The sequence below is a fragment of the Arachis hypogaea genome, chromosome 1, assembly GCF_003086295.3.
Source record: "Arachis hypogaea cultivar Tifrunner chromosome 1, arahy.Tifrunner.gnm2.J5K5, whole genome shotgun sequence".
Lineage (NCBI taxonomy): Eukaryota > Viridiplantae > Streptophyta > Magnoliopsida > Fabales > Fabaceae > Arachis > Arachis hypogaea.
The window spans coordinates 14,752,855-14,768,988 of NC_092036.1; the positions used below are offsets into that span (position 1 = coordinate 14,752,855).

General features: G+C 36.7%; 2 protein-coding genes across 2 annotated transcripts; both read right to left on the bottom strand.

Annotated features, from left to right (window-relative positions):
* Positions 1 to 7,147: 7,147 nt before the first annotated feature.
* LOC114927537 (uncharacterized) lies at positions 7,148 to 7,846 on the bottom strand. Its single transcript, XM_029297545.1, has one exon. It carries the CDS (start codon positions 7,844 to 7,846, stop codon positions 7,148 to 7,150), a length of 699 nt encoding a protein of 232 aa, XP_029153378.1.
* A 22-nt stretch (positions 7,847 to 7,868) lies between these two features.
* Positions 7,869 to 9,031, bottom strand: LOC112696867 (uncharacterized). Its single transcript, XM_025749815.1, has 2 exons — positions 7,918 to 9,031; positions 7,869 to 7,876 (listed from the first exon to the last, which is right to left on the bottom strand). Exons 1-2 carry the CDS (start codon positions 9,029 to 9,031, stop codon positions 7,869 to 7,871), a joined length of 1,122 nt encoding a protein of 373 aa, XP_025605600.1.
* Positions 9,032 to 16,134: the final 7,103 nt, after the last annotated feature.

Consider the following 16,134-nt stretch of genomic DNA (forward strand, 5'->3'; position numbering starts at 1 on the left):
AAATTTATATGTATTTATTATAATTAAAATTTCAAAATCCCATATTCACAGTAAAATACTAAAATGAAATGCCTTGAATTTTGTATTTTTAACAAGCAAAACCCAGTAGTATCCTACATTGTTTATTGACGGACTTCTTTGATTAATAATAATTGCCACTAAACACAAGAGGTTCGCGTAAGTATCTAACCTATATATACCATACTCTTTAGCTACCACTGGATTAGTTAGTCAAGGTTTAATTAATCTATTAATTTTTATAATTTTATTAAAAAATAAAAAAAATGCAATTTCATCTCACAATATTAATAGTTGTATATGTTCATACTACATCAAAACCTCAAGAAGTTGTAGAGAAGGCCTATGATAAAAGTGAAACAATAAATATATATGTACAAGAATAGATTTTCTTAATTGTTAAAAAAAAATTAAAAATATAAACTGTAATTTTTAATTTTTTATTTTTTTATATTTATTTTTAGTTTCACTTATAAAATTAATAATAAAAAATTATACTTTACTCTCTCAATTGTTAAAAAAAAATTGAGAGAATTTATTTTTATATATGCACTAGTTACATTCTTCTTGGCATGACTGATACAGTGTTTAATATCTTCCAAAATGTTGGAAACGCAAAAGAATGATGAGACAAATTAGAGGTATATATATAGAAAGACACAACAAGTAAGAAATTTTTTATCACTCACTCTAATAGTTATAACTTATAAGATGGTTACTGACAAGTCTGTTATTGAACAATTATTATATAAAATTAAACGTATTTTTTTTAATATAACATGCACATGAATGATATTATTATCGTCCCTTTAATTATTTGAAAAACTACTTGTATCATGAAAAAATTTTAAAAGAAATATAAACTATAAAAAAATTATTTTTTTTTGAGAAATTCAGTAATCACTTTCGTATTAAAAAAAAGTATTGTAAATTAAATAAGATTATAGTAAAAACAATTATTCATGAAAATATTAATGTAACGAAGAAGAAAAATTCAATTATATCTTAAGAAAAATTCAATTATATCTTAATAAAAAGTAAATTCAATTAAATATTATAACGTGTCGACGTATCCAATCTTATTCTTAATATGTATTTTTGAAATAAATTTAAAAATATTATATATTATTAATTATTAAAATAAAAATATTTTAAATACTTTATATAAATGAAAAAGACACTAAAATAATTAAAAAATTAATTTTTATTTTAGTATCAATAAAATATTAAAATATTATTATAATTTATCTAAAAAATACTTTAAATTTTATATATATGTCATGTTTTCGTATCTTATAAGAATTTTAAATTCGCGTGTCCGCGTACATCGTGTCCCATGTGGTCATGCCCGTGTCCGTGCATAATAGGATTTTAATAAATCTCATAACACACAGTTGTAAAATTCGGATCAAAATTGGACTCCCAACCGATCTGGTCTAATTTTAGGACAGTTTAAAGATGAGAGCCGATAAGAACTAACAAAAACCGATTCAACCGAACCACTAATTTTTTTTTTAAATTAATAAAGATATAGTTTGTATTTAGGGCTTGTTTGGGTGAACTTCTAAGAAAAGATCTTTTTTCGAGTTATCTTTTTTTAAAAGATCTTATGAAAAAGTAAAAGTAATTTTATGTTTGGGTATCTCATGTAAAAAGATCTTTTTATTTATCAATTATGTTTGGGTATAACAATATAAAAGTACTTTTTTGTTTATTTATTATATGAAAAACATCTTTTTTTAAGGAAAAAAGATCTTTTAAAAAAAGATGTAAATTACAGCTTCTCAAAAAAGATGTTTTTCTGATTTTTCTAGTGCTTTTACTTTTACTACTAGAAATTTGTCAAACACACTAAAAAATAAAAAAGATATTTTTCAATAGAAAAAAATCTTTTTTTTATCAAAATAATGGCGCCCAAACAAGCACTTAGTTCTCTTTATTACTACATGCTCCACTTGCCATTAAACTATATTATTCATTATTATTTTATATACTAATTATTAATTATATAGTAAAAACATATAATAATTTTTAAATATTATTTTAATTTTATACTCACTTATATTTAAATTAATCATATTTTTTATTATTCATAATTATTAATATAAGTGTTACTAAAAATATATAAATAAAAAATATAGAATATTTTTATTAATTATAATATAATTATTTTTCAATAAATACATATAGTATATAACAATATAATAAACATAAACTAATTAGTTAGTTATTAAAATAAAAAATAGTTACTTTAATATAAAAATAAAATTAAAAAATCTTTATTATGAAAATACTTAAATTTTATATACATATTTAATAATAAAATTAAATTTTTGACTATTTTATATTTTTTATTTACGTATGATTGATTATGCCGATTTAATTAGTGACTTATCAGTTGAATTAATAAACCAATAAATTAATAGTTTAATCGGTTCGATCACCAATTTTATTCTAACAACTAGACTCCTAAAGTTAACAACTGTAATGAGACAAAAATATAAAAGAAAAATTCATAAGAAAAAATACAAAAAAATGTTAAAAACAAATAACTACGTTTTAATTTTTCATATTCATCCTCGAGTTTGTTTATGTAATTCTAATTTAGAGTTAATATTAGTATTTTAGAATATTTGGTTTAATTTAACGCTTTACCCATCTTAATGTAGGAATAAAAATTTGATTCTATTTTCTTTTGGCATCTATCCGTGAATGTAATAAAATTTTATTATACTAAAATTATATTCTACCGTTATTATGGTTATAACCGGATATAAATTTTAACCATTTTATTAAACAAGAAGGTTGAACTAAATTAAAATACATGTTAGATGGTTCTATGTTTTATCTTTCTATTTAAATTTAAAAAAAAAAACTTATTCAAAATCATTTTAGAATGTCTTTGGTTTAGCGTTTAAATTTTGGAGTTTTATTTTTTGGGTGCGCTACACATCTATATAACCATATAACCAAGTTGTCCCAAGTTTAAATAGAGTCACGCATATTAATGACTAGTGAAAACACGCGCTCGAAAACCTTTCGGCACTTCGCGGTCATTATAAAAAATATCACTTCTTTCTCAACACGAAACCGCTTCTTCTCTTCGATTCTCTCTCAAAATCACTCAAACTTCAATCATGTTCTCTGCGAAACTACTACTGGAGAAGAATTGCGAGAAGATTTGGCAAGGAACAACCAGAAACGAACGAAAACAGCAACAGAGATTCGCCTTCCTCCTCCTCCTCATTCTCCTTCTTTTTCGCATTCCTTCTTCTTCACGTGTCTTCTCCTTATCTTCATTCTTTTGTTGTTATTACTGCAGTATTTTTTTTCTTTTCCTCTTTCTTTCCCTGGTGAAAAAGTAGTAGAAGGTAAGGAGAAAGAGTTTTAAATTATGCAGAACATAAATAAACCGAAATGACCAACTCCACTGAACGAACATCATTCATGTGCTGAATAAAACATCATAAACATTTAATCATCAAAGAAAAATATTTCAACATACACATGGACTCAATTGAACACACTAACAATCAAGTAAATCAAAATGAGCAACTCTACTGAATTGAGCAACATTCATGTGCTGAATAAACATCATAAACATTCAATCATCAAGAATAGCATTTTTCTATGCAAAAGAAGTCAACTCAACACATAACAATCAGGAGAACCAAAATGACCAACACCACTAAATCGAACACCAATCATGTGGTTAATAAAACGTGATAAACATTCAATCAGTAAGAAAAACATTTTTGCATGCACAAAGACTCAACTGAATTCATATACAATCAAGTGAATCAAAATGAGCATCTCCTCTTAACTGAGCAAAATGTTGGTGTTGTTGCTAATGATTATAACGAAAGAAGAAGAAGAAGAAGGAGAAGGAAAGGAGAAGGAGAAGGAGAAGGAAAAGGAGAAGAAGAAATACTATTCTTGTTAATTGAAAGTTGATCACCATTTATTCACCACATGAACATTGTTTGGTTCGGTGACCTTTGTGATTTTGATTCACCAAATGAATGTTGTTCGGTTCGGTGGCCTCCTTTTACTTTGTTCAGTGTTTAATATTATTGTGATAATCATTTTCTAGCTGTCTCAACGTAATAACCTCATTCAACTGATTTAAAGTTGAATCATTCATTGTTTCCATTCAGAAGTGTAGATCGAAGAAGAAAACGAAGAAGAAGAATGACGGAGCTTATTACATTTATTTCAATGCAGATCAGTAATGAAGAAGTCGAACAGAGAAGAAAATCGTGAACAAAAGAGAACGACAAATTTTATTAGGTTGAAGAAAAAGAAGAAGAAGAACGCGAATAGAGAAGAAGAAGAAGAACGAAAACGCGAAAAAAGAACAAATTTTACGTTATGGTGCATGTATAACAAACGTATAAGGGGTTGGAAAGGCGCGTCCGATTGAAGTTACTTGAATAAATTGGATGGAAAAATTACATGGATGTAGAGATTTTCTGTTTATTTTTTGTTGGATTGTTTTTTCCCTTTCTAAATATAAATGTGATTCTGTCATGTTGGCACTAAAACTATAAATTTTAACTTTTATATTTATTTTTTTATTAGATGATTAATTAAAAAAAATTATTTTCTATCTATCAATTCTATCCTTTATTGTTCATGTGATAAATTTTACTATTTTTTTATAATATCTTTTCTATCATACTCTCTCATGTATGTTATTATTTTTTATAGAATTTTTATTAATTTTTGTCCATGGGTTTTTTTTACGTTTTTTGGTTTTGTCTTGTAATTTTATTAATTTCATTAGAAAAACTAAATTGAATAAAAAATTAACATAAAAATAATATTAGAATCATAAGTAATACAATTTATAGTTAAAAAATATTAAAGAGTACTGAGAGTACTACAAAAAGTATAATTTATTTAAATATTTAAAATAATATAATATAAAATAATATAAAATAATTATTTAAAATTATATTTTTTTATAATAATTTTTATCAAAAATAATTTTAAATAATATAATTAAAATAATATTTAACTTATTATAATCTATTTTAATATAAAAATTATCAAATATAAATCACATTTTGTTTACTTTTAATCAAAATAAAATTTATAAAGAGTCAATTTGATATTGATATTTTCTTCCATTGGAGAATCACCAATTATTTAATTGCACAGAATTAAATACTTTGCCAAACTAATAAGTTATATCTTGGAAGATGAATTTTGTACTTTTATTGTTGGTTATTGTATAAAATAGAATATAGGGTAAAAAACCCAAATAAGCCTAGGAGAGTTGGAAATTACCCAAATCGGCCAAATCAAAAATCCATACCTGAATCCACCAGGACGAATTATTATATAATTCGAATCAATAAGATTCGAATTATACTCTCAAGTAATTCGAATTGATATAATTCGAATTATGTGCATGCAACGAGTTAATGTAATTCGAATTGATATGACTCGAATTATACACATGCAAGACCACGAAGTAATTCGAAACAACTCGTTTCGAATTGTACTTAGGTAATTCGAGTTTAGTTAATTCGAATTACTAGGAGGTTTGCACTTTAGAGGGGTTCGAATCTAGTTGATTCGAATTAGGTGAAAATTGGTTCGCATAATTCGAATCAAGTTGATTCGAATTATAAGGGTTTCGGCTATAAAAGGAGTTCGAACCAAGTTCATTCGAATCACTTTCTCATTCTCCAACCCCACCAAATCCTAGAGAAAAAGACCCACGTCCGGTACGAGTAAGAGGAGAGTGGCTTTTTTTGTCGATGGGGGACAATCCGGGAAAGCTTTATCGTTTGCATGGAGTTGCTCATATCGCCGGTGTGATTAACGACGAGGTTAGTGGCTTATGAAAGCGGTTTATGATAACGGTATTTGTTAATGGTTTTTGATAATGGTTTATGTTACTGTGAGTGGTTTAGGATAGCGGTTTAGGATAGTGGTGTAGGCTAGTGGTTTTTGTTAATGGTTTTTTATAGCGGTTTATTTTAGTGTTAGTGGTTTAAGCAAGCGGTTTAGGCCAGTGGTTTTTGTTAGTGGTATTTGAAATTGTTTTTTGTAAGCGGTTTGTGTTAATAGTTTTGGATAGTGGTTTTAGTGATGGTTAGCGGTTTAGGGGCGTGGTTTGAGTTGGTGGTGTATGGTAGTGGGTTTTGTTAATGGTTTTTTATAGCGGTTTATTTTAGTGTTAGCAGTTTAAGCAAGCGGGTTAGGTCAGTGGTTTTTGTTAGTGATTTTTGTACTCGGTTTTTGTTAACGGTTTTGGATAGTGGTTTTACTGATGGTTAGCGGTTAAGGGTAGTGGTTTATGATAAATGTGAAAATGCATATGTTTTTGTTAATGTTATTTGCACGTGGTTTGAGTGAGCGGTTTGTGTATAAAATGTTGGTCGTTTGTTTCATATATCTTTTACCCTTCACGATTTATTTTCTGGTTCCATATGAAATATATTGAATATGTTAGTGGTTTCTGCATCTGTTCTAATTATGCGGGTTATGTACTGGCCAGCCTCGTCGTTGCATATCCAGCGTTAGGCGGCAGCAGGGGATGCGTCTTGATGAGAGGTACGTTCCGTACTTGCAGATGGCCGGATTGTACCATCTTGCGAGACTGAATGACAGATGGTTCCGACTAGACGAGCCCCTAGTCAGCGCATTCGTCGAGAGGTGGCGGCCTGAGACGCACACCTTCCACATGCCGTTTGAAGAGTGCACCATCACACTTCAGGACGTCGCATACCAGCTGGGGTTGCCAGTCGACGGAGATTACGTTAGTGGTTGCCTGACAGACTTCCACCTTTACATTGAGGGTGGTCGACCTGCTTGGCATTTACTTTGATGTTTTGTTATGTCATTTACTTTGATGTATTCTACTTTTATGTTATGATTTATAGTTTGATGTTATGTTATTCGTTATCAGTCATCCCATGATATAATGTTGTTTGTTTTAGATATAAATTTCAATCATTTAAAAGACATTCAACAGAAATATTTGGTACGAATAACAAGTTTCATTACATATAGGAAACAACTTAGTTCCAGACAAGTGCTAATACATTAACAAATAAAAACAATTAGAAGACAAGTGCTAATACATTAACAAATAAACACAGACATAGCAAATCTCCTACTGATTTCCAGCAGTCCCGCTGGGGCCTGCGGCTTGTGGACAACTACGCCTGGTGTGACCTGGCTGCCTGCAGAGGCCACATCTCTTTGGCCGGTTCGGATCTGCTTCATCCATGTTGGTGCGAATTCTTGTGGATCTAGGACGACCCTCCCTCGCACGCCTCATACTCGGATCCGGTATAACGGTAGGCCCGGCATAAGGTGGCCAAAAACCCTCTGGAATGGGAGGTGTAAATCCCATCTGATAGACACCGAAAACGGAACTAAGGCGATAGACCTCGTGGACGTAAGGCTGCCATGTAAGCCGTGAATAAGCACAGCATGCCAGTGCGTGTGGACAGGGAAAATGAAGTGCTTGGAAGTATCCACAATCACAAGTCTTAGACCCTAATGAGACCCTGTACGTACCAAGAGAGAATGAACCTGTCGGAGTCATCTCAGCAACGGTGTACTCCGAGTTATCCCTGTCGTAAACAGTAACCGTGAAGCACCTGGCTGTCTTCAGGTTGGCCTCGATACACTTTACTAGGTATTGACTGAATTGTTGTCCAGTACCCATCTGAGCCTCTGCCTCCCTACCCTTACGGACAAATAGCTCTGCTAGCCTTCCGTATGTGGCCTTCACTAGCGAGCAAACAGGGAGGTTTCTTACCCCCTTCAGGATTGAGTTGACACATTCCGAAATATTGGTCGTCATGTGCCCGAATCTCCGACCCTCATCACAGTACTGTGTCCACAACGAATACTCGATTCGGTTCGCCCAGTCACACATTGCCGGATTCTCAGAGCGGAGAATGTCAAACCAGTAGTCGAACTCCACTTCGGTCTTCGCATATGCGGCGTTAACAAGAAGCCTCCGGGCATCTTTTCCCTTGAACGTCAAGGTAAAATTCACTGCAACGTGTCGAATGCAGAACGCCCGGTACGCAGCCGGGGGTAGCCATCCCCCATCCGGAGCCTCGAGGGCTGCCTTGATGCCGTTATGCCTATCTGAAATAACTAACAGACCCGGCTGAGGTGTCACGTGCTCTCGGAGGTGGGAAAGAAAGAAAGACCATGACTCAGCATTCTCACCCTCAACTAATGCAAATGTCACGGGGAGGATGTTCGAGTTTCCGTCCTGTGCAATGACGACTAGCAATGTTCCACCATACTTCCCATATAGATGGGTGCCATCAATACTAATCAAAGGCTTGCAATGACGGAATGCCTGGATACAAGGGGGGAAAGTCCAGAACAGCCTATGAAAATAAACCTGCGACTCGTCAACCTGTCCCCCAACTCGAACAGGGCAAGTCCTGAGGACGGCTACAGTGCCAGGCATCGTCAGCTGAACTCCTAAAACCCACCTAGGGAGCTCATTGTACGACTCGTCCCAGTCCCCATATATGACGGCAACGGCCTTCTGCTTCGCCATCCATACCCTCCTGTACGTTGGCCTGAACCCAAAGTGTGCGGCCGTGGCATTTTGAAGCACCTTGATGTTCACAGCTGCATCAGCCCTAACCATCGGCATAATGAAGGTGGATATCACATGGTAGTCCAGACTCCTATGGTTGCTGGAGATGGAGCTGGCGAGACATGTATGCGGTCTGTTGTATCGCTTCACTTCCCAGATACCCTTCCGCTGTCGGAGACTCAACCGAATCAGCCATGTGCACCCATTCCCAAACTCAGAACACTTTCCCACATACCTGCGGTAGTCAGACTCTACGACCTTGTACTGGACCCCTCGACGGATACTGTACGTCTTCACACTCAACAGCGCCTCATCTTTATCCTGAAATTGTTGGCCAACTTGGAATTCGTTCATACCGGCAGACCCCTCGGTATCTCTAGCGCCAAATCCTGAGGGCTGCAGAGCATTTTCGTCCTGCCACATGGCATCCAGGTCCAACGACGAAAAATGGGGTGGATACTACTGTGTGCCGGAACTAGATCCACCTGTAGCCCTTCTCGGAACAGTAGTTCCAACATCATCGCCGCTTTCATCAGCGATCATATCCGGCTCCACGTCATCGTCATCTGGATCATCAAACAAACCATCACCAAAGCCGGCCGGTGTGGGACAATGTACCTCGGTGGGAATATGTTCCCCATATCGAACCTCGTCTCCAACATTGCCGCTCAGATCAACGGCAAACGAAGGGGACGCAACAGGCTGCATTGGTGGCTCATACACAGGAGCAGAGGATGAAGCAACAGCAGGTCTCGAGCTCGAGCCGGCAACCGCGGCTATAGTATTGGCATTCCAGTTCGAACCACCCGAGCTGGATACCACATCAACCAACTTTGCCAACAACTCTGGTGTCCTTACCTCGAGAAACTGCATACGACAAAGAAACATAACCTGCAAGTCCTCGTCACTACCGATTGTGGAACAATCGAACTTCACGGTGTCATGGAGCACCGCTGTTGGAATGCGGTAGAAAAACTTCTTGACCCTTTTAACTCCTTCGAGACCAAGCTTCTCCAGCACAGAGCTAACAAGAGCATCGTAGGTGGTTGTTAGCGTCACGATAATACATAGGGGATCCTTATCAGTGAACTTCACACCGGACCGAGTTTTTCTCTTAATCGACCCTCTGTAATGTACCAGCACTAGGAAACTCTCCGCACTAGCCATCTCCCCTCTTTGTTGAGAGCATCATGAGTTCATAGCATATATATACAGCTCCGGTTCGCACTATATATACATAATACGAAACAATTTGTTTCGAATTATGATGTATCACACGCTAACATACTAATTCGAATTAACTAAATTCGAATTAGTTAAGTGTAATTCGAAATAAGTTGTTTCGAATTACTGTATTTTGTTTCCTTCCTAGTAATTCGAATTAAGTCAATTCGAATTGCTTTAAGTCGATGCATGCACATAATTCGAATTATATCAATTCGAATTACTTGAGAGTGTAATTCGAATCTTATTGATTCGAATTATATAATAATTCGTTCTGGTGGATTCAGGTGTGGATTTTTAATTTGGCTGATTTGGATAATTTGGAGGGCTCCTTAGCTTATTTTAGTTTTTTACCCTAGAATATACGACTCAACATATACAAATGGGTGACAAGCGTACTTTAAATTATACTCATTCATATATTCAAATAATAAAATCGAGTACGACAAATTATTTCTTGCAAATAAATTAATGAACATGTCATACCATAATTTCTTGAAATTCTTGATTCATATCTACAATCGACTTCAATCAACATGTTATACTATAATTTTTGGACTCTCAATTTATATCCATTCTCTCATTTTGATATCATTTTTATGCGCATTCATATAAAAATATCAGTAAAGTTAATTTTTAATTTAGGCCGAATGATTCCATTAATTATTTTTTATTGTAAAAGATATAGATATTTTTGGTATTGTATTCAGTAAATTATTGTTTTAGATTGTTCTAATAAAAAATTTATATTTTAATAAAATATTAAAAAAATAATAGTATTTTAATCTTCTAAAACCAATTTTAATTAGATAAAATACACCCTACTTTTTTGTGGCAAACTGTTAATGTAATTTATCTAATTTTTATATAAATATTTGAATAATTAATTAAAAAATCAATGAAAAAATATCAATCTCTGATACTCTTTTCAATCTTTGATATTTTTTGAAAAAATATTATTTTTTAATTAATTTAATTTTTTTAGGATTAAATAGTAACTTAGTCTAGTTTATTTAGCACTAATAGTATGATAAAAAATAAAAAACATCAATTTGTGTATATACATGTATTTTTCTTTTAAATAAACTAAATGTCAAGATAAATAAATGTTAACATTTAGATGTATTCGAGCATATATATTATTTAAATTATAATATGTTAAAACACAAAAAATTAATATATTATAAGTAATTTATATGATAAATTCATTTAATATTTTAAAGCATGAAATCTTTTTGGCCTATCTAAAAGGAAGAATTATATACAATTTGTTTATACCCTGACCCAATACTAAGACCCAAGTCCAAATAAGATAAAATGGCCCCAATCCATAGATTGGCCTCCCCGCGCAACCGACCTCTTCTCAAGAGGTTGGATTCAACACAGACTTCACTCTAAGGAAGTCGGGATCGAAGGTTAACTGGCAGATAACACTTATTCAAATAAGTAACTGTCCTTAAAATCTCTCAACCCACTTCTAGGAGCCATATCTCAACTTTTCTAAGATAAAGAAACGGTTATCCTCCTTAAAAAGTGAAACTACTCCAACGGTGGTTATTGGTTCACCACTATAAATACACTGACACCCCTCATGTATCTCTAAGTTCCAGTACTCTCTAAACCTGCTTAGGCCCTTGCTGACTTAAGCATCGGAGTGTCTTTGCAGGTACCACCCCCATTCCTTCATACATACAAGTCAGACGGAGGCTTACTGACGCAAACCTAGTCGGAGACTCTCTCTTCCAGACGATTGGGCCATACCACTAATCCTCGGTTACCCATCGTAATATTGGCGCCATTGCTGGGGACTCGAGAGATCAACCAGTTGGTGAACGATTCACACGAAGATGGCCACACAGCGCTGATTCTGAGCAAGAGAATCAGGACGTTGGAAACAACGACGCGGATATAGTCACCCACCAAGAGGTGACCAATTAGCATAGAGAGGGCACCTCTTGGTTGAAATACCCAAAGGCAAACTCCTCTGAAGGGCGCGAATCAGGAAAGGACGGACAATCCCATGCAACTGATTTCATGGGATTGTTCCACGGCCACCAAGGGCGCATGGAGCAGTTGGAACAAGAACTGGAACAACAACGAGAGACAGAGAGAAACTTGAGGAACGAGATCGAGCAATGAAAGGAGCTTGAGGAAAAGCTTCTGAAGTTAGAATCTGCTCTCAAAGGTCGAAGCTCTCGCAGTGACCGAGAAGATTCTCTCCTGGGGAACTGATTCGTTCAGCGAGGATATAATGAGGACAAAAGTTTCAAAGAGCTTTAAAAGTCCTGATATGGACCTATACGACGGGACTACTAACCCAAAGCATCACTGAAGCAATTTCAAAAGTCATATGTACTTGTCCGATGCTTCTGATGCTACTCGCTGCAAGGCTTTTCGAACAACCCTTACTAAAGTAGCGATGAAGTGGTTCGACAGCCTCCCCCTAAGGTCGATCACTAGTTTCGATGACTTGTCTCGAAAGTTCCTCATGCGGTTCTCTATCTAGAAGGACAAGGTAAAGCACGCACCGAGCCTCCTGGGTGTAAAACAGGAGGTCGGAGAACCTTTGAGGGATTACATGGAAAGGTTCAACAAAGAGTGTTTGGAGATTCAAGACCTGCCCATAGAGGCAGTAATTATGGGCCTGGTAAATAGACTCCGAGAAGGCCCCTTTCCCAGTCCATCTCGAAAAGGCACCCGACCTCCCTCAGCGATGTACAGGAAATAGTCGAGAAGTACATCAACATGGAGAAAAACGCCAGGCTCTGAGAGTCAAGCTGGCGACCTAGGCTCTCACACTCGTTAAAAGAGAAAAAGAGAGAGCCCAAGAAAAAGGAAGAAGTCGGCCCAGAAAGGCCTAGGAGATATCACTCCTATACTCCTCTGCGTGTTTCCCTAGTTGATATCTATAGGGAAATTTGCCATACTGAAAGACTGCCTCCCCCAAGTCCTATCAAAATAAAAGGGGGGGAGTTGTGGTGACTACTGTGAGTACCATAAGATATATGGTCACTCAACAAATGAGTGTTATGACCTGAAAACGTGATAGAAAAGCTGGCCAGAGAAGGTCGGCTAGATAGATATCTCGTAGAAAGGTCGAATCATCATGGCAAGAGAAAGCGAGACGACAAGGATCGAAGAGATCCACCACTGCAGACCCCGGAAAGACATATACATATGATCTCGGGGGGATTCGGTGGAGGCGGCCTCACAAAGTCATCTTGCAAGAGGCATCTGAAGGAAGTCTACTAAGTCAGGGCCGAAGCTCCCGACTTTCCTACCATCTCTTTCACTAAAGAAGATGGGCAAGGAATCATTCCTAGACATGATGATCTAGTTGTAATAACCATGATCCTTGCCAATGCCCATCTTACAGAACCTTAGTGAATCAGGGAAGCTTAGTCAACATCCTATTCAAATTGGCATTTGATAAGCTGGGACTGGATGAAAGAGAGTTAAGAGCTTATCTCGATACTCTGTATGGGCTAGGGGACACACCAATAAAATCACTAGGATTTATACCCTTACACACAACTTTTGGAAAGGAGGTAAAATCCAAAACTCTGAGCATCGACTTTATAATCGTCGATATGAGTTCAGCCTACAATGCCCTAATAGGCATAACTATCCTAAATTGGCTTGGAGCAGTGGTGTCTACTCCCCACCTTTGCATGAAGTTTTCCACGTTAGAGGGAATAGCAACCATCAGGGAAGATCAGAAACTAGCAAGGAAATGCTACAATGAAAGCCTAAACCTGAGAGGAAAGGGCAAGGAGGTTCACACCATAGAGCTCGGAGGAGTCAGAGCTAAAGAAGAGTTGCGACCACAATCCGGGGGAAAAATTGAGGAGGTGCAAATCGAAAAAGAGGAAGGAAAACACCAACATAGGAGCCAGCCTGAAAGAAGATTTGAAACATGAACTTATAAGGCTCTTACAAGAAAATTTTGACCTCTTCGCCTGGAAAGCCTCCGACATGCCAGGGATAGATCCCAAACTCATGTCACATAAGCTTTCAGTATACCCCGGATCGCGACCTGTTCAGCAAAGGAGACGGAAGCTCGGACCTGAACGGGTTCAAGTGGTGGAAGAGCAAATATAAGCCCTCCTAGAAGTCGGCTTCATCAAAGAGGTCAAATACCCGGCATGGCTGGCTAATGTGGTGCTAGTCAAGAAGCAGAACGGCAAGTGGAGGATGTGCGTTGACAATACTGACCTGAACAAGGTGTGTCTCAAAGACCCATATCCGCTACCAAACATTGATACACTAGTAGACTCCAGCTCAGGATATCAATACTTGTCGTTTATGGATGCTTACTCGGGATATAATCAAATTCCGATGTATAAGCCGGATCAAGAAAAGACATCTTTCATCACGCCAAGAGCAAACTATTGCTATGTGGCCATGCCTTTTGGGTTAAAAAATGTAGGGGCCACAAAGGGGATTCATGCTAACACAAAGGAGAATTGAAGCCAACCCTGACAAGTGCAAAGCAGTCCTAGAAATGAAAATCCCGACTTGCTTAAGGGAGGTCCAGAAATTGAATAGCCGACTCGCCTCCCTCTCCAGATTCTTGACAGGATCAGCATTAAGATCCCTACCACTTTTCTCCCTACTAAGAAAAGGATGCCAGTTCGAATAGACTCTTGAGTACAAAGAAGCATTCCAGGAATTCAAAAGGTTCTTAAGCCAACCTCCCATTCTGAGCCGACCTACAATCGGGGAAGAACTCGTCCTGTATTTGTCCGTAGTCGACAAAGCTGTAGCATTAGCTCTAATACGGGAAGACGAGGTTGGGCAGCATCCTGTATACTTCACTAGCAAAGTCCTACAAGGCCCTTAATTGAGGTATACAAAACTTGAGAAGTTTGCATGCGCCTTAATTGTAGCCTCTCGAATGTTACGACCCTATTTTCAAGCTTACACAATAAGAGTTCGAACAAACCAACCCATGAAGTAAATCCTCCGGAAGACGAATATTGCGGGCAGAATGGTTCAGTGGACAATAGAGCTATATGTAGATGAATCATCTACTGCATGGGAACTATATGTAGATGGATCCTCCAACAAAATCGGAAGAAGCGCAGGCATAATACTAGTCAACCAAGAGGGAACACAAATAGAATTCTCCCTCAAATTCAAATTTCTAGCTTCTAACAATAAGGCAAAATATGAAGCCTTGATTGCAGGGTTAAAATTGGTAGAGGAAGTCGGCGCAACTAGAGTAGTTATGTTCAGCGACTCCCAGGTAGTGACCTCCCAAATAAATGGAGAGTATCAGGCTAAAGACCCCAATATGAAGAGGGACTTAGATAAAACCTTGGAGTATCTCAGGTGTTTTATAGAAACCGAGGTCAAACACATAACTCGGGATCTCAATAGCAAGGTGGACGCCCTCTTCAAGCTAGCAAGTACTAAGCCAGGGGGAACAATAAAAGTCTGATCCAGGAAACTCTCCAAGAACCCTCTATGGAAAAAGCAGAGGCCCAACAAGATGTCCTTAAAGTTTGTGGACTAGACCTTGGATGGATGAACCCATTAATTGAATACATAAAATTTGATATCCTACCCGGAGAGGAAAAAGAGGCTAAGAAAATCCACAGGAAAGCACAAAACTACACTTTGGTGAAAAATATCCTCTATAAAAGGGGGATATCAACACCATTGTTAAAGTGCGTCCCGACCTCAAAGACAATAGAAGTCTTAGAGGAGGTCCATAATGGCATCTGCGAGAACCATCTCAGAGCAAGGTCTCTGGCTAGAAAGGTCATCCGAGTTGGGTTCTACTGGCCGACCTTGCAGAAAGATGCCATGAATTCGTGAAGAAGTGCCAGCGATGCCAAATGCATGCGAACTTCCATGTCGCTCCCCCCGAGGAGCTCATCAGTATAACTTCTCCATGGCCCTTCGCAAAATGGGGGATTGGACTTATTAGGACACTTTTCCCAAGCTCCTGGACAAGTAAAATACCTAATATTGGGGGTAGACTACTTCACGAAACAGAGTCATTGGCCACCATCACCGCCCAGAGTAGTCAAAAATTCCTCTACAAGAATATTATCACAAGGTATGAGGTACCTCACTCTATCACCACTGATAAAGGCACTCAGTTCACCGACTCTACCTTTAGAAACCTGGTAGCCAGCATGAAGATCAAGCATCATTTCACCTCGGTAGAGCATCCACAAGCAAACGGGCAAGTCAAGGCGGCTAACAAGGTCATACTGGCTGGGTTGAAGAAAAGATTGCAAGATGCAAATGGAGTATGGGCTAAAGAGCTTCCTCAAGTACTATGAACTTAT